This window comes from Cavia porcellus, unplaced genomic scaffold (genome assembly GCF_034190915.1).
Source record: "Cavia porcellus strain 051 isolate PalLab524CR breed Dunkin Hartley unplaced genomic scaffold, mCavPor4.1 scaffold_11, whole genome shotgun sequence".
Classification (NCBI taxonomy): Eukaryota; Metazoa; Chordata; class Mammalia; order Rodentia; family Caviidae; genus Cavia; species Cavia porcellus.
The window spans coordinates 28,421,828-28,445,924 of record NW_026947494.1 but is presented as its reverse complement, the minus strand read 5'-3'; the positions used below and the strand labels follow the sequence as shown (position 1 = coordinate 28,445,924).

Sequence of the window (24,097 nt, the reverse complement as noted above, 5' to 3'; positions counted from 1 at the left end):
GTACTAGTATATAGAAGTTGTTTTCGGTGGGTAAAAGCGGGAAGTGCTGTCTGTGTATCTAGAGAGCAAAAGCTCTCTAGACTCACCCAAATGGGTTCCTGATGTATTTCAGATGGAACTGATGTAGTTAAGCATGAATTTCCTGGCAAGCACAGGAGTAGGTTTTTCCAAAAGGCATTTTAGACCACGAATGCACAGCCTTTCCATGTCTAATCACGAAAGCAAACCACTGGACATACACTCTCTGTTTCCAGCTGGTTGTGTATGTTTTCTTCACACTCCAACAAAAACATGCCAAGGTGTGACCTTTATGAACCCTCCCAACTTGGAGCTGTGCACACAAATCCATCTTGCCTGTTAGTGTGGGAAGGTGATGAATGGGGGCTGTTCTGCCTGGGGAGGAGGGCTGCTGTCACTCTGGCGTGTCTGCAGCCTTATTTATTACACACCAAAGTATAAAACCACCCAGCCCAGCTGCAGTTCTCATCTTCAGCCCTGGCATTTGCCTGAGGAGATCACGGTTCCTGAAGCCCCCATTATCTTCCCAAGGAGGCTCTGTGGCTCTATTGAAGATCATGCTTGGGAGTCAGCTCATCTGTTGGCACCTGTTGGCTTTGTTTTTTCTCCCATTTTGCCTGTGTCAAGATGATTACATGGAGGTGAGCGGAAGAGCTAATAAAGTGGTGGCAAGAATAGTGCAGAGCCACCAGCAGACTGGCCGTAGCGGCTCCAGGAGGGAGAAAGTGAGAGAGCGGAGCAATTCTAAAACTGGGACTGTGGATAATAACACTTCTACAGACCTAAAAACTCTGAGACCAGATGAGCTACCGCACCCAGAGGTGGATGATCTAGCCCAGATCACCCCGTTCTGGGGCCAGGTACTCTGAATTACTCTTCTAAGGATTTTTATGAAAGCTGAATGACTGTTGTTGTTGTTGTTGTTGTCCTTGCTGTTTGGGTTAAGATTCTTAAAATCAGTACTTGATAGCAGTTTGCTCAGCTGCTTGTGGGTTGTTCTGGGTTAGAAAGGTGACTGACAGTTTCTGACAATGATGTGTTGGGGTACAGTGGTCAGACATTGCCCCATTAATGAGGGTAACCTGGGCAGCCAATTTTCTGTTCTGTTGGGTCTTGATTGCTGTCTTGCTTTGGTGGAGCAGAAAAGATTGCTGACCCATGCAGATAAATGTATCACTATAGACCATCATTTGCTAATCCTAAAATAGACTGTCTTCATCCTTCTCAGCAGGGAGAAGCTGTCCTTGAAATTTGCCAAAATCAGTCAAAGGCTTTCACTTTGATTTGTGAGTTTACTCTGACTCACGCCAGTCTTGTTTATTTGATTTCTAGTAGTCTAGGTTGCTATGCCTCTATGTTCACCCTTTTAAAAAAGAATCAAAGAGGTTAACCCAAAGATGACCACATATTTAAAATGCAAACTGCATATATTGCTTGATGCCTGATGGTCATAGGGGGTTTATTTCTCTAGGCATAAACTCAGCATCTTAGGAAATTTCTTTAACTCTTTGAGGCTAGTATGGGAGTTCAAATTGGTAAAGTTCAATTTAATTTAAAACACTAAAATCAGGAATAACAGATTTTGATTTACATCCTAAGGATATAGTATGCTGAAATCAGATGGGTGGAATAGAGTTACTTTTAATTATGTAATCTTTATACCAATAATTTTCACTACAAAAACTAATGGCTTTTGTGTATTAAATAGGCCCAGAAATTGTTCATATGATTCAAGTCTAAAGCCCGCTTACTACAGATTGAGATATTTGGGATTATTAATCTGGTTATATATTCAGACCAGAATCATACATAGAGTGAGATGTAAATATGGGACTAATCTAGGACTAAACTTGACCAGATAATGCATTTTCTCAGATCTTTCTGTGGAGTCATGTTGAGGGGAAGTTGAAGAACCACAGAGGAAATGATAACATTTAAATAGAATGCCTCATGCAGAGATCATCATTTTATCTAACAGTTTTTTGCCTGAGGAACGATTAATGCTAATTTGCATTTTCTTTAGTGACCAAAGCATTTTAACTTTTGACCAAGTCTTGGCCTAGATTTTTCATTGCTGTGGAAGGAGTCTTTCTTCCTGTACATGACAGTGTGAGCTCCCAAAGGCAGCAGAAGGCAGTCACAGGTGATATCAGTTGTTATTTTCTGGGCACCAACACCCCATTAGAAATCCAAATTATATTTATACCACCCCCCAACACACCCCCCAACACACCCCCAACACACCCCCCAACACACCCCCCAACACACCCCCCAACACACCCCTAACACACCCCCAACACACCCCACACACACAAACCTTCTAGACCTGGGTTCTTGAAATAAAACTGCTAAGGAAATGTAGAGTCTGATATTCTGAAAGTGTTTTACACAGCTCCTTCAGCAATGGATATGGGCAAATCGAATTTAGGATTATAATACGTTCTTTCTTCTTTCCCTACTTCTCCTCCCACTTCTTCCATCTTAATTCTCCTTTTTCTTCATCCATCTTTATCCCAACAATTACTCGAGCTTCTACATTGAACCAAGCTTTAGGATGGGCACCAGGAACATAAACACACTCATGGTTTTCAAACATTTTTAATTTTATTTAAAGAAAGAAAAGAAAATTTAAAAAAAGACAAAATAGAAAAAATGAGAAAAAAGTAAAATACAAAATTCAAAAAACATTAACATCATAAAATTGCTAGTTGATACATTACATATTGTCATCTTAACAATAGTTGTTAAAGTTACAAAATCAAAGCATAAAACGTGGCTAGACACTCAAACATTGACAGTGCAAACTCTTCTGTTCAATGATTTAACAAAACTTAGTAATATAGTCATTTGTCTTGCACACTATACATACCATCATATCCTTTAGAGCACTTTCCTTCCCTTTCACTGACACACTCACGCTTTTATCTCCAAGCCATCCTAAAGGACTGTAGTGGAAATACTTTGTTAATTTAATTGATTAAGTTTGATTACATACTATATACGCCTGGTCAATGCATACACAAAAGGCAGTTGAGAAATAAAGTCATGTTGGTTCCTTTGTTGGATCTTAAAAGATAAGACAAAAAGAAAGGCTATTAAAGATTTGGCCCTAGCAAACAGGTTTAAGTGGAAAGACATTAGAGGATCAGAATGCCGGGCTGGGAAGGATTCTTTTACTTGGTGAAGGACTTTAATGCTTCGTTATCAAAAAATTTGTTTGTTTTTTCCTAACAGGTTGGTGAGGTAATCAGACTGTTAGAACAATAAAGCGGGTAAAGAATTCATGGTAGACTAGTATAGACAGAGTTTGGGGTGGGCACACCTATATTCTCTTTTCTTGCCATTTTATTCTCCATAGCCTCTGTCATTCTTATGTTTCAGTTTCCTGTCTCCTTCCTGGACATTTCATTTATCCTCTTCCAATTTCCTTTGTTTCCTCTTCTTTGGGTTGAAGAAGGAACTATGACTTTATTTCTGTAATAGCAGCACTCACTTCTGAAGAACTCCTTCAGGCTCCCATCTGCAAAACGGATGGAGTTTGACTTAGAGACAACCCTTTCCTCTCATGCTACTCATCTACATGTCTTCAGTGTGCAAATTCTACTAGGTTTTGGGACAGGGGTGATAAGGTTAAGAGGATAATAGTAGCAATGTTGTATATGGACTTGTCCCTTATCAAAGAGAAAGTTTCTGAATGCACAAATCCTGTACAACTTGTTCTAAGTCCATTAACAGCCTCATCAGCATTGTTCCGTTTGACTGAACTTTGAAAGACAAGGCCACAGGAAGGAGCATGTGATAAAGGTCATAGTAGGATTCCCAGGAGCTGCCCAATTATCAGTAATTAGAAGTCTCTCACTGCATTGGTGGAAGCTTTATGCTCCTGATCATCCCAAAGTTGATTTGCTTATGCACCACTAGTCCTAGTGAGCTCTGGTATAAGCAACACCATCTCCTAGAGTCTAGACACTGAACATTAAAAAAAAAAAAAGCTTTCTAAATTATTGTTTGAGATTTTGGAAAACTTTGAAGTGTCTTTGCTTGTATCTTGCAACTAGGAAGAAAACCCATAACTGTCTTGCCCACTTCTCTAGTGAAGTAGATAAGAAAACTGATGTCTGGTAAGAGTGATTTCTCTAAGGTCCAGTAGAATTGGTGTGGGAATTTTGGTTGCAGTCCAGTATTTGTTCTGACATTGTTAAACATCTTAGTATGTTTATTATATTCTCACACAAACAGTTCCACTTCAGGATTCTTCTTCCTTTTCTGTCTTTGATTCCAAGTCTATCATTGGCAGAGCTCTGGAGTGTAATGCTGCATTTCACATTTGCAAAACCTTACCACAAAATTCAGAACACATGCTTCTCAGATTGCATCTTGGTTTGGAAGGTGGGGTGATGCCATGGTGTCTTTATTTTCCAAGTGTTCCCAAATCTCTATCTTAGACCAGTTGTTGTAGTTGATTTTTCCTCCCTGGATCAGTTTGACAAAAGGTTTTCGAGTCCCTATACTGTCCTGGATTTGGCCTAGTAGAATTAAGACAAAGTGAGGCGTTAGGTCTGACTGTAGCTTCTGATCCTGCGCCTCTTGGGTTCTGAGCTGTGCCAGGAGACTGCTTGGGCCCCGGGCTACACTGTGCTTTTCTCTAAATAGCTTTGTGGAAAACTTGAGTGAAAAGGGAGCACAAAGACTAAGTCTTCTTTTTTTCTCAACAAACAAATGAACATAAAGCCTAAATGTGCAGCAATATGGAGTTTTCACCTATGTTGTGACTTGGATTTCTAGTAATGAAAAAAAATGAGACTTTTATATTTTTCCCTGCCTCCCTCTTTCCCATCCTCTTTCCTGTCTCTTTTTCCCTCCCTCCTTCCCTTCCTTTTTAAAATTAATTCCTTAGCAACAATTTGCTGTTTTCAAAAGACCACTGAATTATAATTGGTGTCTAGGAAAGTTTCCACGAGTATTTTGCATGACATAATTAAAAGACAAGTTGCCAAGTTAGATGAGAGTACATATTCTATAAGCAGCTCTCTCTTTTCCATGGACTTTCACTAGATCACTTGCTCCTTCATAGTAAGCACACACTTTAGAAGTGTAATCTTTGTATAAGTAAGCATTTTACTTTGTATCATATTTGAGCATAATGAGTTTGAATTTAGTACACATTAAAGATTGATTCAAACAGCAATACAATCACTTTAAATTTTGAAGTAGAATATGTGAAGCACATAATATTAAATATTTATAAAGAAGCTAAAGTTGTTTCAAGATATAAATAATTAAAAATGTACTGGGCACATAGTTAATAATAATGCTTATATTCTTTAAAATTGTTAAGAGACTAGATTTTCAGTATAGAGACCACAAAAATGTGTAAGAGGTAATGAGTATGTTAATTTGCTCAATTTAGTCATAGTATACACAAGAACATATACAAATTCCAAAACAATGTGTTGCATCTGGTAACTACATGTAATTTCCTATTTGTCAATTTAAATACATAAGTGACTGTATCGGTCTAAAGAATAATTAATTTCCTTAATTTCCTAAGGCAGTATAAGTGCACCATGATTATTTGAAAAGGCAGTGTTACAATTTAAAGTTTCTAAGAACTCTTAACCCAGTGTTTAGAAACCTGTCTAGTAGCTTGTTTGAAGGAGCTGATGTTTGTAATTTGAGGAACTACTCAATTTTGCTACACCAGAAGCTACCAGTTATTAGCAAAGTAGGGGCTGGGGATTTAGCTCAGCGGCATAAGCACCTGCCTTGCAAGCAGGCAGTCATGAGTTCGATCCCCAGTACCAATAAAAAGGAAAAAGACAAAAAAAAAAAAAAAAAAAAAAAAAAAAAAAAAAAAGAAAAAGAAAAAAGGAAAATCTTCAAGTCCAGTGCTGAAGGAGTTTCTGGCTTTGCTTCTATGCACAACAGGAAAGTACTTCTTACAAATACTGCCACCTCTTTTCAGTCCCATTGCTACTTAGTGCAAAGTGCATATTCTTCAGTTGACCTCCTATTGTCTTCTCTTGTATTGTCCCCTCATTGTAGCTGCCCCTTGAGTCCTAAGCCTTCAACATTTGCAGCCCACTCCCATACTGTCTTTTCTGATGTAGCTGTTGATTGATTGAAGTTAAACTTAAAGCTCCAGGCCAAAAGAAAATTTAAAATTCCTGAGTGTTCCCAAGTGCCTGTCTTTCAAACTTCTCTATCTTTTTTAAGCCTCCGCAAACTGGAGGAGGACTGCCCCCAGACTGCAGCAAATGTTGCCATGGAGACTATGGCTTCCGTGGCTATCAAGGACCCCCTGGACCCCCAGGACCTCCAGGCATTCCAGGTAAGGTTAACAGAAATGCAAAGATGTATGACAAGTCTAATTACAGACGCCGCTGGTGGGAATGTAAACTAGCACAACCTCTGTGGAAAGCAGTGTGGAGTCTTCAGAAAACTAAAACTCCATTTGACCCAGCTATCCTTCTAAGACTCTTCTGACAGATTTTAAAAAGTTCATACTACAGTGATACACGTGTACCTCTGTTTATAGCAGCAAACTTCATAACAGCAAAATCTTGGAAAGTTTTTGATGCACATCAACAGATAAATGGGTTAAAAATGTGGTATTTATACACAGTGGAGTACTTCTATGCCATAAAGAAGGATAAATGAGTCATTTGCAGGGAAACAGATGCTCCTTGAGATGATGTTATATGAAAAAATCAGACACACAAGCTTAAATATTGTATAGTTTGTCGGATACGAGAAACTCAAAATATAAACAAAATCAATGATAGATAATAGACAGGGAGATATACCTTTTCAATGGGAAAGGATCAAGAGATAGATGAAGGAGGGAAATAGAGGGGAAAGAATTGAGATGAGTTATGGGCATGTTAAGATTATGTCCCACAAAGAACATAATCATTGTGTACTGAAAACATGTACTAATAAAAATAAAAGCCAGAGAAACATGCAATAAAACAAAAACCCCAAAACAGAAGCCAAGGGCAATCCTAATTTTGGATCATTTATGTGTGATCTAAAGGGCATGCATAGAAATCCCCCCCAAAAGAGAGTTGGGTGGAGAGTTGGATTTATTAGACCAGTTCAGGTAAAACACTACAAACTCCATAGTGCTTGCTCTCTACTTGAAGCATCCACAAGGTTCCAAGCACCATGGAGTACCTGACTCATTGATTGGGAGGATCTTTGTTATTATTGAGAATGGAACTACTGGCTCTTACCTGGGACTTACCCTTAGCACCCACTGCAGTAGTCAGCTTTCTGTTACCATAGCAAGTACCTGAGATAATCAACTTACAAAAAGAAAGGCTTCTTTTGGCTTATAGTTTTGGAGATTTCAGCCCATAATTGAATGGTCTCATTCCATTTGAGTCTGTCATGGGGCAATACATCATGCTGGGGGAGCTAAGCAGCTCACCTTACGGTGGCCTGAAAATGAAAGACCAGAAGATACCAGGATCCCCCTTCAGGGGCTTGCACCCCATGGCCCCTGACCTCACACTAGACCCTGACTCTTAAAGTTTCTACCACTTTCCAGTAGCACCATACTTGGCCTTGGTTGGACACTTATCTACACCATAGTAACCACAGAACCACAGTGTGCCTCATGAGTACATAGTATCTTTCAGGAGATTTATGAAATAGATGCAGGCAGAGAGGAAATCTTACTGGTGTGGTTTATAGTCATCTTCATAGTGTCATTTACTGAAATGTAGGTCCTTTGTCATTCTAAGTCCAGATATGCCCTCTACCTTCACTCTCAGTGATTTCATAGCAGATTTTTATGCCTGATTTGGATTCATGGAAACATATCTGAGCTACAACACCACAGAAATGTACAGAACATGTGCGGGGCTACACTGAGTCTCTCTAGACTCATGGTGTGCCATCTGCACCACATTTCCCTGGTTGCAGGCTTAGAAACCAGGGAAATGGCCAGAAGAAAAGGTGTACCGTCTTCTCTATCCTGTGACTTTCAAAACTATCAGGGATACACTTGACTTTCTCCTTAGGGCATTCCCAAGAGCTAGAACTGCTCTCAATGTTGGTTAAAGTTTACTTGTTCTTCACAGATTTATCCCCACTGAAGTTAATATTTGCCAAAAATGGCTCAAATTTTTATACTTTTGGATTGCTTCTCATGTGAATCCAAAATCCCAATGAAAAATTCCTTTGTTAGATTTAAAATCATTATTACTGGCATGGGATGTATGTCATTGAGGGCAGCCACCTACAGGGGCAGTGACGTGGGCTATGAAATATTCAAATTCTTCTGGCTACCTCAGACCTAACCTTCTTTGAGGTTATAGAACAAGAAGCCTTAGTTAAATATTTCCCATCATGAATTGACTTTGTCACTCACCCATTAACCTATAAACAAAGTTCATCTATCTGGAAGGACTGCAAGCCTGATACAATGCCTGATAAGTACTACACAAAATAAAAAAGAAAAAGGATGGAATTCGGAAAATATAAAAATAAGGAAGAGATACAGAAATAGTCACTTTGTAGAAAAGTGAGGTATTGAATCTGTTATCAATTCAACTTTCAAAATTCTATGTCTTTCTAATCAATGAGTTTACTCCAGTTACAAAAATGATACACATTCCTGGTAGAAAACTTCAGAGGGGCAGAAAAATATGTAGAATGAAACAAAAATCACTTGTCTCACACATTTAGGGAAAAAACCTAAATATTTTCATGTAATTTTTTCTAGTCTTTTTTCCTGTAGACATTATATATGCATACTGTTTTAAACAAATATAGTATTATGCCATCCCTATTTATTTATAACATTTTTAATGTTAAAATATCACGGCTATCACTATATCATTATATGTATTTCTTCAGTATTGTTTTCACTTACTATGATATGGCATTTAATAATTTAACCCTTTTAGGATTGATGGATATTTGTAGTCTTTGCTACTCTAAATGATATGCAATGATCAGCCTTTCATACAGTTTTTCATCCAGGCCTGCTTTATAAAATAGGCTTTGGGGGCTTAGAAAATCTAAACTACTACTGAATCTAATTAAACAAACAAAAAAAAAAAAACAATAATAAAAACCTGCCAGTTTGATAATGCTCCTTGGCTGTATTGTGATGATTTGAAATCGTCCCCACTTACAATTTAAGTGGCTTATTTTTAAAGGAAGTGGGCTGTGTTGGTCTAAAAATGATGGTAAGTTTGACTGGTTTTCTCATGTGATCACATCTGGTTATTTAAGGAAACCATGGAAATAATGGAAATAACGGAGCCACTGGGCATGAAGGGGCCAAAGGTGAGAAAGGAGACAAAGGTGACCTGGGCCCTCGAGGGGAACGGGGGCAGCATGGCCCCAAAGGAGAGAAGGGCTCCCCGGGGATTCCACCAGAACTGCAGGTAAATTGTCCTGTGCACATCCATAGGTGACCTTTAAATCTGCCAGACTACTAGGAGTTAGGAATCAGAAGGTTAAATTCTTCAAGCCTCATCAATCTTTGGTAAATCTGAGTCTTAATTTGTTTACCTTAACAACAGGATGTTTGCATAAGGCCTATGCTGTAGCAATAGGGAGTGTTAAAAAACTTTTTAAAGAAGAGAGAAATTTATAGACTGAAACTCAACTCCACATTAGGTCCAAATATCATACAAGGTGACCATAAATATAAACCTATCTCCTGTTTTTCTGATGAGATAATAGGTTAAGCTGGAAAGATATGAAAAAATATATATGTACATATGTATATATAAGCAATGGCTAAATGTCTTATTTTATTTATTTTCTTATGTTTTTAAAATAACATACACAGATGATATATATTGTTTCCTATCAACTCAGATTTTGTAGCTTAATTTTTGTTTATATTTTTTGCACGACTATCTCCTTTATCCTGGGAACATTTTATTTTTGAGTCATTCAGTTTTCCAGTCCAGATCATGTTGGTTTTAGCATGTTTTAAAATTCATTTATGAAGTTAAAATTGTGTGTTTTATCCCAAACTCAAGTACCATGGATCTATTTTTTTTTTTTAGCTTCTTTTTTAAGTATTCATTAAAATTCTTGCCCATGACACATAAAACTTACAAATTTGAAGTTAGGTCACCAAGAAAAATTCTTAAATCTTGGTTACATTTTTTCTTTTGGTTAATATTTTAAAATGGATTCTTTTATGAAATCCATTTTATCTATCAACATTGTAAACTCACATCTTGTGGTCGTTGTTGCTGTTGCCAATTTGCAGTTATAAGTAATAGAGCTGAGACCCAATCTCATATTTTTGGAGCCAAGTTAGTAGTTCTGTTCCCAAAGTCATGACACTTCTTGGTTAGAGATACCACCAGCTCCTTAAATTAATTCTCTTCAATTTTTTTTTTGTTTTTACTAATTGAGCTAATGAATTCTAAGTTTCATAAAACATTACCCATAAAGTATTTGTAACCAGTCCTAGGAATGACTGCTGGCATTAAATGTCTTCTGCTCCAGTATGACATTGTTATACAAAATGATGCCCATATAGTTTTGCTTTTCCAATATTTAAATAAATTTCAAGTTTTATGGAACCATATTTTTCATATTCTGGGAAATGGCAAAATTCTTTTCCCCTTACATTGTAAAATACTTTTATATTGTTTTTTAAAAAAACTATTATATAGTTTAAAAAATTAGAAAAAAATCTCTACAAAAAAGTTCAGAAATGACTATTATTAGGGCATAGTTATATAACTTTTCAGATTTATGTAAATCACTTTTAAATATAAGAACATACAATAAGCATCACTTTTTAATTACTTTATTTCTCAAATGATATTTCTTATACATCTCTTCATGTAAATAAGTACTACTGTAGAGTTATAAAATGTATAGTTTTCTAAAACAAAATAATAAAATTTATATTTTTCTGAATACAAAATTAATACATGCTCATGTGAAAATTATAGTTGTAATGAAGAAAGAAAAAATTACATATGAAAATTCTACAGAGCTCCACTGATAATAATTTTGTGGATATTTTTGCAGATATTTTTATCAGTTTATCCACACAATAATTTGACATACACAGACTCATAGAACAAAGTCATAGTGATCTTGTATTACTTTTTAGGTAACAAATGTATAAAAGATATTTTACCATTGTATATATGTGTGTATATTTGTATATATACATTTAGATCAAATAATTTACATGTGCATTAGAAGAATTTGTTCTGTAAGAAACTAAAATTTCTTAAAGAATTAAAAAAATAAATGCAGCATTAGTAAAATTAAAAAGTTGTTTCATTGCAGGGGTTCACAGATGCTTTAATATGCTAACATGTGTTTAATAGCTATAACCTGAGCATTTCATTCAAGTTTCCCCAGTATTATTTGACAATAGAATTTTAATATTTCTGAAAACATTTTAGAACACTAATGCTTTTTGAAACATTTTCTGAACTACTGATATATACTGATAATCTGATGGCTGCGTCACATAAAAATCTTAGAATATATTAGAAATTACTATAATTTATTTCCTTCTTTGCCTATATTTATTTCAAATCTTGCCATTACAAATAAGCCACAATAAATTTACTTGTATAAAACTTTATTCCCTTCAGATAAATTCCCTACTAATTGAGCATCAATTTCTTCCTTAGATTGCATTTATGGCTTCTCTGGCAACTCACTTCACCAATCAGAACAGTGGGATTATCTTCAGCAGTGTTGAGACCAACATAGGAAACTTCTTTGATGTCATGACTGGCAGATTTGGGGCCCCCGTATCAGGTGAGATGTAAAAATTAATGAATGAGTGAATCAACCTCGCAGTCAAAGAGAAGGAGAAAAGAAAGGAAGGAGAGAAGAAAGGAAAGAAGGAAAAAAAGAGAAAACAAAGAGGCGGCAGGCAAGGAGAGAAAAAGGGAGAAAAGATACAAAGGAGAAAAGAAGGAAGAAAAACGGAAGGAAGAAGAGGAAAGAATGGAAAGGAGACAAAATGAAAAAGGGAGGAAACATCATCTATGACACATTGTATAAGCACCTAGAGGGCCCAGTGAGTGCTTGTGTTGAATTTCTTCACAGTTTCATCCTAAGGATTCAGTATCTTAGAACTGCCTTGACTGGTCATCAGTCTGACCACAACAGAGATCATTTGGCTTCACAGTTTATTATATAAACTGTATTCACAGATTGTAGAATGACTACTTCATCTTTCTCCACATCGACAAAGATGAAATAGAGAAGACTAAGTTTTGCAGTAATCAGCACAAAGACCTGAAAACCATAATGCAAACATGTGGGCTCTCATTTCATTAGTTTCTTTTGCAAGGAAAGCCACGTGTAGTACAGAATACTATTCAGCTCTGTATTTCCACTTCTAGAGGTTTGATTTATTCATCATGTGGTTTCTTAGCTTCATCTTAAAATGTTTGTGACATCTATTTTTTTCTAACTCTCATTTTTTTTTTTTAGGAAAACATATTTCCCTGTCATTCTGATTCTAACTTTATCTTGTTGATGCATGGAAAATTGTCTCGTGTGTACCTGTGTGTGCATGTAATATGAAATCTTATAAAATGTGAAAACCTCAACACAAAAATAAATTACATTCTTTACATCCTTTTGTTTGTGACTTTGCTTTTCCTCTGCAGGCCAATCTCTAATGTAAATGGGCATAACAAACTTCCATTTCTCAGCACATTTAACATGCATTTCTGGCATTTAAAAAAGCATACTTTTGTTTGGCTCTGTTTGAGTAAGAATCAGATGGACCAACATGATTTCTCTTTCACAATCACATCTTTGTAAAAAGAGAGTGCCAGTGCTTTTTTCCTTTTCCTTTTGTATGTTTCTGGGTTTTTCTCTTGCAAGGCCATTAGTTTTAAACTGTAACATTGAAATCAAAAGAGCTTGATGATTTATATTCATTCAACTTTCCAAAATGTACTCAGAAATCCAAAATCATTTGTAACTGAGAAAATTTTCCTTTTAGCTTGTCTGTCTGCTATTAGATTGGTATTCAATAAAAGTATTTCTGTCTTGGCATGCAGAGGCTATTAAGTCATGTTAAATTGTTTTCCATTAAGAGTCTTAAGCTCTTTTTAAGAAAACACACATCTTTTTAAAATGTTAGTCTTTTTAAAATAAGTAATGCACATACATTTAGTAACAAGATTGCGTCACTGTGTTGAAGTTGGATCTTTCTCTTTATTGTAAGTTCACAGATTTATAATGAACATTAGAAATTACTAGAACTTTATTTTTTCATGTTTTTGAAACACGGTCTTCCTGTCCTCCTGGCTCAGCCTCCCAAATGCTGGGAGTATAAGCATACATCATCATGCCTGGTGGAACTATTTCTTTTGAATTATGCAATGTTTATTGTGCAAGCCAGTATTTGTTTATCTCTGGATGACTCTTGGCAAGTATAGTAATACACTGTAAATTCGTACTTGGCTAAAGCCACAGAACACCATGTGCTTATCCACAGGACTTTGAACTTTGAACCCAAGGTACAGGTTAAGAATAGATAACTGATATTTACAGATGGGTTGGAATTTGTTCACAGTCTTCAGGACAGGAGTGTCAGGAGTCAAGTAATAGAAATACAATTAACACAAGGTAGATTCCTTCCCTTAAAAGACTTTGTAATCTTTTTAGAGATATATATGAGAAGGGTTCAAAAATTTAAAGAATCTTAAAGGTGAGTAAAGGGACACTTGTGCACATAAAGACTAAGAAGAAACTACATAATATACAGAATATCAGCAAAGCAAGTCTGTGTTACCTTCAGATCATCTGTGTACAGTATGTTAATATAAACATGGACTAATTCCTTTCTCAGGTGTGTATTTCTTCACCTTCAGCATGATGAAGCATGAAGATGTTGATGAAGTGTATGTGTACCTTATGCACAATGGAAATACAGTCTTCAGCATGTACAGGTGGGTGGTCTTTTCTATCATGGGTCTCATTTACATATTTATTGCCACAATTTGAGGAAAGAAAATTCAATGGCAGGGAAATAGGTAGGAATCAACAGAGTATAATGTGGCTCTTGTGCTCAATTAGAGCCCTCATATACCAATATATGTGCGATTATGAGGAGTGTGTGGGTCGAGATAAATTGGATGAAACTGCACACTAGCATGTTGAGATTGTTACTAGTATCACTTCCCAAACCAATCACTTGGATTCTTTTTTAACTCGGTTTTTCTTCCTCCCTTTCTCATTATTTTTCTTTCATTCTTTTCTCCTTTGCCTGAGGCTTCGCACTGGTGATAGCCCTATCATCACCTGCTTGTGCAGGTGAACAAGTTTCAGAGTAGTCCCTTTCTTTCCCTGGTCCTGGTCCCTGGCCTGTGCTGCTTATGTTAGCAACCTGGCCCTTGCTTTCCTTAGGGACAGTTATTCATAAAACGATATTGTACTTTGTTCTCATGTTAGTGTAGGATGTAGCAGATACACATAATTAAATGAGCTATTGTTACTGGATAGTCTCCTTCTACAAATAGTTCACCAAAGAAACATTAGCAGGTTTTGGAGTGCTGATGGCTTGGTTTCCAGATTATTTTTTACCTCAAAGAATTGAATGAGACAAGCAAAAATGGTACAAAATTTATTTGAAAAATCAAAGATGAGGGCAAGGAAAAAACTGGCTCTGCAGAGCAAACTTGGGCAGAGTAACAGCAAAAATGAAAGTAAAACCCTCAATGAAGGTACCCTCCCTGGAGAACAAAGAGAAGACTATTGCACGGAAATGCATGCTGGTGGGCTCTTCATGGTCTGCAGTCCTTTTATTTCTTTCACACATTATAGAAACCCACAAGAACTCATACAGGGCCATGGGAATTATTTAGTGCATGTGTCATGGAACTGGGTCACACTCCCCAACCAGATTTGCCTCACTCTGCCTTCCTGGCTCACTGTAAGTTGTCTATGAAGAACTTCGTGGCTATTTGTTACATTTTCCCTGCTATTTCTGATGACTTGTGATCATTACATTAAATCTAGTGGGTTTGGGGTCTAGGGATTCCCAGACTCAACCTTGCCAGGCTTGTCTCTCTCCAAAATAGTAAGAGAAGTCAGAGAAGACTGGGATAAACCAACAACTTTATTGCAGGTATTTCAAGAAGCTATACAAAGTCACTCTAGGGAGGAAACAGGCTGCTCAGAGCTGAGTTGTCACCAGATCTGGAGCAGTGATCTTATTTTATGGGTCTCCACTGTTTCCCTAAAGAACTGATACTAGATTGATTAGTTATTGGGCTTGTTGTTAGGGGCTTGGTCTTGTGGGCTAACGGGAGATCTGAGTAGCCACTGTAGTAGAGGAGAGTGTTGTCTGCACAGAAGCAGGTCTCAGAACCACAGAATTCTTCTTGGGCTGTTTGCTGAGATGCAGAGGCTATTTCCTTTCTACTTCTTAAAGGGATCCAGCTCTCTAACCTAACCCTACATTAGATCCCTGACTATTCCTATAATTGTTTTCTTCTGGAGTCTGGCCTACAAGAGAAGATGTATCTGAGATGCCCAAAGCAAAAAAAGATGAGTTATTCTAGATGAAACTGCTGCAAGAGATCAGAATATAGGGGTCAAACATGCTAGAATTGTATTTTTCTTGTCCACTGCAGGGCAAGGGCCCAGGCTGGGAAGGAGGAGGGTGGCAGGAAGGTTAGAGAAGGACATTGTGCAGAGGTCAGGAGGAGGGTTTTTCTCCTGAATTTTGAGAGACTCAGCTGGTGAAAGCAACTCTGCCATCAATAAAACTGACTTATAATTTATTGGTTATCGTTACTCCTGGAGCCAGAATTAATGTTCAACACACTTAGGAGAGTGGATGCAAGTGAACAGCTAGACTTCTCTGACCATCTGTCTTCCAAGTATCTGTAGAGTTCTTCTCCCTACATTTAGAAAACACATCACCTCATCTGCACTCCCGTGGGAGATGCCTAACATCCATTCATACATCAAACGCAAAGCTTAGGTTTGGGCAATGAACAGTCTTTTTCTTTAAGTCAATCCCTCTGTTGTTTATCTTTGTCCTCTGTTCTGTTCTCTGGGAGGGTCTCCGTTTGTTTGTTTTTATCCATATCTAATATCTAATAGGTGAGTAGTTTTTCTCATGATCCTTTCTATAGCTCACTTTCTCCTTTTGCAAATTTGACATCTAAGTCAAAATCTTAAGTCATTTTTAGTCCAACTTGGGTCTTTGGAAATAATGTACCATTTCTCCAGAAACCTAGAAGCTTTTGCTCTGACTGCTACCAGTGACATTTGTAAGTCAGTCACACCCAGACCCCAACCATGCCACGTACACTGGGGATTGCACCAAGGGCCTTTTTACTGAGATTCACTCCCAACCTCTACCTCCCACCCTTTTACTTTGAGACAGGGTTGTTCGAAGTCACTAAATTGCTCAGGCTGGGCTTGAACTTGGAATCCTCCATCTCAGCCTCCCAGAATGCTGGGATAACAGGCATATGCTACTTGTCTTTTTGCCTTACTCTCAGTGTAGAAGTAGTTACCCTAAGGTCTTTTAAAACAACAGATTTGAGTTGAAAGGCAGCTTTTTCAACCTTGGTAGTCCCAAATTATTCTGGATTCTTTTTACTTTTGTTGCAATCCTGTCAGTTCTACTCTGGGGTCATCTTTTATAGAAACATCTAAAATCATCTTTCTAGTAATTGCCCTTATAGTGCCGGCATTATGTCTTATTTTTATGCTTTCCCAGAGCAGAACATGGATCTTGAGCTCTCCAGCTCACAGATTTCTTTCCTCACCACTATCTAACTGACCATGAGTCACTACAACAGATTTTAATTTGGCTTATGATAGCTCACCCTCCTTAGTAACAAATTCCAGATTTTTTAGGGGAGGCTGCACTTCTTTAACAAAGACTACATAATGGCTCACAAAACTTTCTTTCCTTCTGGTCAAACAGTGCAGAGTAGAGAATCTAGGGTGGATGTTTCAGATTGAGGCAGGGGAAGGAAAGCTCTCCTCTTTGTTGCAGTCTTTAATTAAGCGCTCAGACTTTTACATATGGCTTCCAAGGTCATTATGGTCACTGCCATTAATGTTCCTGACAGTGATGAGGCAGAAAGAGCACGGAGGAGAGTCTGGGAATTTTATTGACCAGCCCTGGAAGTGGCATTGTCCATTTCTGCTCACCTGCCATTTTAGAGAATCAGTCACATTGACTATACCTAAACACGGAAGAGCAAGAGAAGAGATTCTGATGACAAGCTGACTGTGGACTGTAAAGACTAAGTAGTTTTTTTGTCTCTTTTTCTTTTCAGCTATGAAACAAAGGGAAAATCAGATACATCCAGCAACCATGCAGTGCTGAAGCTTGCCAAAGGAGATGAGGTTTGGCTGAGAATGGGCAATGGTGCCCTTCATGGGGACCACCAGCGATTCTCTACCTTTGCAGGCTTCCTGCTCTTTGAAACAAAGTAAACAGATGAATAGAACACCCCCATTTTGGAGAAGACTTGTAGCTGAGTTGGTATTGTTATGAGACTTATGTTGAGGGCTCTACAGTCTGTATTTACAAAAATGATTACTAGCTCACTGCTAATCATGCTACAAGTCAATAATGTTGGATTACTCAGGGGCTCAGATAAATATATCACAGTATTATCTTCCCAGTTGGTCCTCACAAATATACTTAGTACCTTCTTCACTCTTCCCTAGGTAGCTAAACTAGAGCTGTTCTTTGATGCAGGTTAGAATTCTTCCCATCAGAGAAATCACTGAAGGACTGTTGGTATTATTTATAGTGTCTGCTTTGAGGAGCCCCTGAAATTCTGAGTTTATTATTCTATATAATATTGCAGAGAATAGGATGCAATGATCATGTTGGAGCAGGAGCAATGTGGGTGCTTACAAGCCCTCGGCACTAGAAACATGTATAGCCTGGACTGGAAAGTAACGATTTGATCCAGTGGGTCAATATTCACAAAATAAAGTGTAGTTGATTTTTAAAAAGTAATTCCAGATAACTTTCAGATAGCAAAAGTATTTACAATGTCTATAAATAATTGGCTTTTTGTAAAGATGCTTTTGTAATTAATTCTTGACTTCTAAAGGCTTCTACTTTTAGAAACAGATTCTTCTCATGACATAGAATTGGGCTTATTAGAATTGGCTTATCAGATTGATTCTTTTTTGGAATTACATTCCTTGAATTACCAGTTAAAGTAAACTTAGGTCAATATAAGACAAATGTTAGCACATTCTTTTCTATTAATTTGGAAATTACCTCACCATATTTATGTTTTATACATACTATGTCACATTGAAAGGGCTGGCAATTTCACTGTATACTGTCAACACTAATATATAATAAATAAAACTAATAAATAAAAACTATATAAAACATATGAACATTCCATTTGAAAGATACACAAGAAAATATTTTTACACTTTACTTAATAAAGAATGATATTGTTGTGGGATTCTTGCACAGAGATGGGACACCAAGGCTCTCTCTAGGAAGTAACTTTATTTGTAACAGCATGGACCTAGTGGATTTGCATATAAAGATTAAGTGGATTTGCATCTAAAGATTAAGCACTCAGCATTGTGGGTTCTTGCCCTTTATGCAAGAATCATAAAGGGTCTCTGTCTCCTTTATATGGTAACACACTAAAAAACTACAGCTAGATGGGGTACAATCTATGTCACAGAGCCTTGTTACAACTACAAGTTGACTAATAGGAACAATTACGCCATGTTGACTTTCTTTTTTTTTTTTTTTTTTTTTTTTTGTCTTTTTTGAGACTGAGTCAGGCTGGCCTTGAGCTCACTTTGTAGCCCAGGCTGGTCTCGAACTCCAAGGATCCTCCCACCTCAGCCTCCCGAGTGCTGGGATTACAGGCATGAGCCACCACATCCGGCTCCATGTTGACTTTCTTTACTCTAACAAGGTCCATATTCCTTTAGGGAAAGGTCCTGCCACATGCTTTAGGGGTGGTCCCTAATATGATTTCCTTGATTACCATATTTCAGTGATGTTCTCAGAGCAGTTTTGATATACTAGGCGTTTTGGGAGATTCCATTTGGCTTTTGCCTAACTTGCATATCAAAATCTATTTTCAATGGATTAAACTTGCCACCAAAACAATATTTATAAGAATGGGTCATAAATTCTGAAGACAGAATCCATAGTACTTAAAAGTTTGTTTTAAAACAGGAAAGTATCATTGGAATGTATATTTACTCTACTATTGAATCATATTTAAAATGCACTAGTGAGATGTCTACTTGAAGAAATACTATGCAATGATTTACCTTTGAAGCAATGAGCCCTTATTTCATTTTCTATTAGAACTTGAACTTCCACATAGGCCTTTGAACTATGGATTTCCCTGTATGAATCAGCCTACAGCTAGTGGTTGAAGACTTAAGTAGGACTCCTTTATTAGCTAATTCACTACTTTCAATGCTCAGTTTTGCTTTCGACCCTTCCCTTTTGATTCAAAATTTGTTTCAACCCTTCCTGAATTCAGGCGTAATACTCTTTTAAACTGAATGGATATTAGCTAGAATGTGTTTAATCATAAATATTTTGTGATTCTGTATATACTTCTTTCCACCAGCGTTGTGAGGTCATGAGGTTGATGTTTCCTATGTCAGATGTCTTAATATTTCATAGAAGTGCATTGCCAATGCCACAAAGTATTTGAATGTTGCATGTTGACCAAAGAGATTTCATACCTGAAAGGGGTATACTACCTAATAAATGCCTAAAGACTTTTGACTGGCTTTAAATAAAACTGTAGCAAGAAACAATGCATTGAATATATACATATATAAAATAAACTCATGATTGCTAAATGTGTCCCTCCTTAATGTTCTTAATAAAGTATAACAGTCATACAGTCGTAAGTAATATGGTTTAAACAAAGCACAGTATTTTCATGCAAACCATGTGAACAGCCATGTGAATCAGTGATGTGAGCACAAAGTACGGTCACCTGTTTTCCCAAAACTCTAAATTCTAGTTTTTATTTTAGTAGGGACACCCAAGATGTGGTTGTAGGCAGGTGGAAAGCTTCGTAGACTTGCAAATAAGTCCCAGTTTAAAAAAAAAAGTGATTCACAGGAAAGAATGGAGAGGGCCAAGGTAACTCTCAGTGTTTTCAGTTTTATCCATGACCATAATTACACAGTTTTCCCTCCTTATCTATTTTGTGTTTTTGTGGCTTCAGTTATCCATAGTCAACCCAGGTTCAAAAACATTAAATGGAAAGTTTCAGATATAAATAACATAAATTTTGAGCTGTGTGTTATTCTGAATAGCATGATGAAATTTTGTGCTGAGCAGATTATCCTTTTGTCCACAGTAACCAAAACTGTGCGTGCAGTATTATCTTATTCGTCACTTACTAGATATCTGAAACTGACTGCTGCCTTACAGTAGTGCTGTGTGCAAGCACTGTTGCACTTAATAATGGCCCCAAACTATAAAAGTAGTGATGCTATAATCTGGAGATGCCAAAGAGAAGCCATAAAGTACTTCCTTTAAGTGAAAAGGTGAAAGGTTTCAACTTAGGGAAAAAATCATATGCTGAGGTCACTAAGAGCTACAGTAATAACAGATCTTCTATCTGTGGAATTATGAAGAAAAATAAATTCTTAGTTTTACTGCTACTCCTCAAACTGCAAAAATTACAGCCATAGTGAAGTAATGTCTAATTAAGATGGAAAAGACAGTGAATTTGTCCACGTGTGTGTAGAAAAAAGCCATAGGATATATGTGGTATCTTCCTATGATTTGATCCAACATAGTAAGAGTACAATGCACCATTTGAGATACCGAGGAATTTTATTGAGCATATAGTGAAAAAAGTTGAAGTTAAAATAAAATTAAAATGAATTCAAATAGGATGAATACGAAAATGGAATTACAAGATATGTGGCTAGAATTGATAAACGTGCTTAGTGAAAGATACTGTAGAACTCCAAGAACTACTGCTGTATTTAGAATAGAATTCACACCTTTTCTGAGTTTTTTCAATAGTGACTAATAGATTAAGGTGGGCAAGGGAGCGAGTAATGTGAAATAGAATACTTTAACAGGCAAGAAGGGCAGAAGGCCAGGCCTCCCAGGACAACATCCAGCTGACAGCATGAAAGAAGCTTGTGGAAATATTGTATCTAGGGACAATATTTTGTTTTGTTACACTTGCTGTGTCAGTTTTATAACTACCATGTTCTTTAATAACTTTAAAAAAAATAACTATAAAATGTAGTATAAAATTAGCTCACCAAATTTAAAATCAGCATTTTGAATAAGGTCTTTTTTGCACATATTTAAGCTTTTAAAAAAATAGTAATCAAATTAGCCATTTTATATGTGCTTTTCCTATATCTTGTATCTTGTTTATGTGTTAAAAGTACTCTCAAGTATTATTTCGGACTACTTGAAAACATAATTTTAATGGCTGCATCAGTTGTTTACTCTTTTATTTAGCATCATTTTTCTTTTGAGGGTTTTTAAAAAATTACAAATAATGTGTTATGACCAATGTTTGTTGCAAAATAAATTGTGTCTATGTAATCTACTTTGATTAAATTCCTAGTAGAATTACTTGATCAAAAGGTCTAGGTATGTTTAATGCTATTAATAATGTCAAAAATTTAGTTTTGTAAAAAAGTCTTTATCAGAAGGGATTATTGCCTTATGGGTAGGGAACAGTTATACTAGAGAGAGATTAGTATCTCAGAAGTCAGGCAGATATGGACTTTCCATTATGGAGATACAGAAACAAGACAGCAAAGAATCCAGTGTGAGGAAACGGGATGAGTGGGTTGCAGATATGAATGGGAAGAGTAAACCACAGAGTGTTTTCCCTTGAGATCAGCCTAATTTGTTGAGGGGCCATTAAAGAGAGCTTGTTCAGTGTCTCAGTGCTCTAAGTGAGGTAGAATTTAGGGTTATGGGGAAAGGAAAAAGGCCATGTGGGTTTTAGTCCAGTTGAGGCAATTGAGATTGAATCATTCAAGAAATAGCTACTTGTAGTTAAGTTTAAAGTAGACTTTGGCCTAATTTTAAATGAACAACTGTTTGATGTCACAGTAGCATTGTGAGTAGGAAGAAAGACCCTTCCATAATGGTGTGGGTGAATTATCTTGGGCAGGTTTCTTAATATCTGTCTTTACTTTCCTCATTGGTAAAACAAAGTTGAGTGTTATTCCTCAAAGGATTATTATTAGTTACTCTATCTACTATCTCTTAACACATAACAATCATGATTAGCAGCTCAAAATAATGTAATGAAATTCATTATTTCATGATGTTCACAGTTAAAAGAGTCTAGGCATGGCTTAGCTGCTTCAGTGTATCTCACTGTACTGCCCTAAAGACATTGGCCATGGCTGGGTATCTCAAGGCTCAGCTCATTGAGCAAAACCCTGGTTTGTGAACATAAGATGTTCTCAGAACAAACTTGTAACCCAAAGCACTTGTATATCAAAGCATATTTCCCTGTAAGAAATAATGGAAGCTCAGAGACTTTGTTCCACAACCCAAAAGCATTCACATAACAATGATTACAATATTGTAATATAACACATAATAGTAAGATAGTACAAAATATAAAGAAAAGTAAATTAACCTACATTTACTTTCAAAAACTTTTGTGGGTGGTGTGAGGGAGACAAGAGAGGAAAGTTACTGTGCAAAATGATTTTCACTATTACTAATGGAATCACTGCTATCTATTGGCTCAATGGAATTTTTTCTCATGCAACTTTAACAAGGAACTATCTGATAAAACTTGCTTTTACCATCTTTTGAGCATTTTGTGGAAATGTGACATCACACTGCCATTAAACAGACTCATTACAACCTTAATCGGGTGGAATTTTTCTACAAAATTTTGGACTGCTTCCCACATTTTACACATCAAAATTATGATCCACCCATTCAAACTCATTTTACTTTAATGACCTCTTTAAAAACCTTAGGTCTAAGTACAGTCACACTTTCACATCCTGAAAGTTAGAATTTGAACTTATAAGGGTTTGTTTTTGATCCAGAAAATATCTCAAAAGTCATGTGAGATTTCTTAGGCCTTTTGCTTTGCTGAGGCTTCAATGACTTGCATATCTAAAACGGTTAGTGAAGCATGAAACTTAGTGAAGTAAGATCGCTGAATTACGTGAATCTGATCCTGCATTTCAAGGTATCTCTCTTATGTTGGATTTGCAAAAAATTACACAAAGAAAATATGATGAAATATTAATGTCTCAATCTGGATGTTTGCTTTATTATTTTGCAACTTTTTTCAATTTTCTCAAAATACAAAAAAATGAGGAGATAAACTTTATGCTTCCACAAAGGTAAGCTTCTGAGAAATAGGCAGGTAGACAGGCATTCAGAGATGCAGAGATAATCCTTACCTTCAGTGGAAGGCAGCTCCTCATAGGGACAGCCAAAAAGACCTTGAAAGGTAAACAAACTCATCAAGAGTAGCTCAACCTTGCCTGAAAGATTTCTGTTAGAATTGACTTTTGACCATTGCTTTTTAATGTATTTTCTTCAAATATATAAACCAACACTTAAAACTGCAGAGATGTTTTGGCTCTGGCTTCTAGCTCTATTCCATGTCCCAGTAAAAATTATGTCAGGCCACCTGCCCATAGCCCATACTAGGTACAGGGAAAATGATTTCTAAACGTAGTGGGGCTATTTGTATTTTATTACACATATTTTAAGATCGACATTAAAGTTAAACATTTAAAAGTCTATTCAAAGAAACGCGAGGTGCCAAACCAAAAAACTTTTAAAGCTTTCTCATTTAGCCCTTGATGAGCAGTAATTTGTTTCCCTAGTGCTTTTAGGAGTGGCCTCAGTCCCATTTGGGATGAAATCATCTGACAGCTAAATTGTAGGAATGAAGAGGGACAACCTGTAGCCTAAGGAGGTAAACAATCTGACACTGTTCTTACCTAGTTAGGAATTTTTGTTTCTCCCGGACTGGACTCACATTAAGGGCTCCTATAGGACAGTGACAGCAGTGACCTGGAAGCCAGCACTGGGGGGGGGAGGGGGGGGACCCTGAACTGGAGACCCCAGCAGGTGGCGCCG

General features: G+C 36.8%; 1 protein-coding gene and 1 long non-coding RNA gene across 3 annotated transcripts; one reads left to right on the top strand and one right to left on the bottom strand.

Annotated features, from left to right (window-relative positions):
- The first annotated feature begins 432 nt into the window (after nt 1-432).
- C1qtnf3 (C1q and TNF related 3) lies at nt 433-21,580 on the top strand. 2 transcript variants are annotated; one of them, XM_003470223.4, is made up of 6 exons: nt 433-878; nt 6,235-6,349; nt 9,265-9,419; nt 11,658-11,787; nt 13,844-13,943; nt 17,298-21,580. In XM_003470223.4, the coding sequence occupies exons 1-6, from the start codon at nt 576-578 to the stop codon at nt 17,455-17,457; spliced, it is 963 nt and encodes a 320-aa protein (XP_003470271.1). In that variant the 5' UTR covers nt 433-575; the 3' UTR covers nt 17,458-21,580. The 2 variants fall into 2 exon arrangements, with proteins under 2 accessions (XP_003470271.1, XP_003470272.1); XM_003470224.4 differs by having other exon boundaries at nt 445-659.
- LOC111756975 (uncharacterized) lies at nt 2,601-24,062 on the bottom strand. Its single transcript, XR_002791366.2, has 3 exons — nt 23,959-24,062; nt 23,410-23,451; nt 2,601-3,538 (listed from the first exon to the last, which is right to left on the bottom strand). It is a non-coding gene; the product is annotated as an uncharacterized LOC111756975 (long non-coding RNA).
- Between the last annotated feature and the right edge of the window lie 35 nt (nt 24,063-24,097).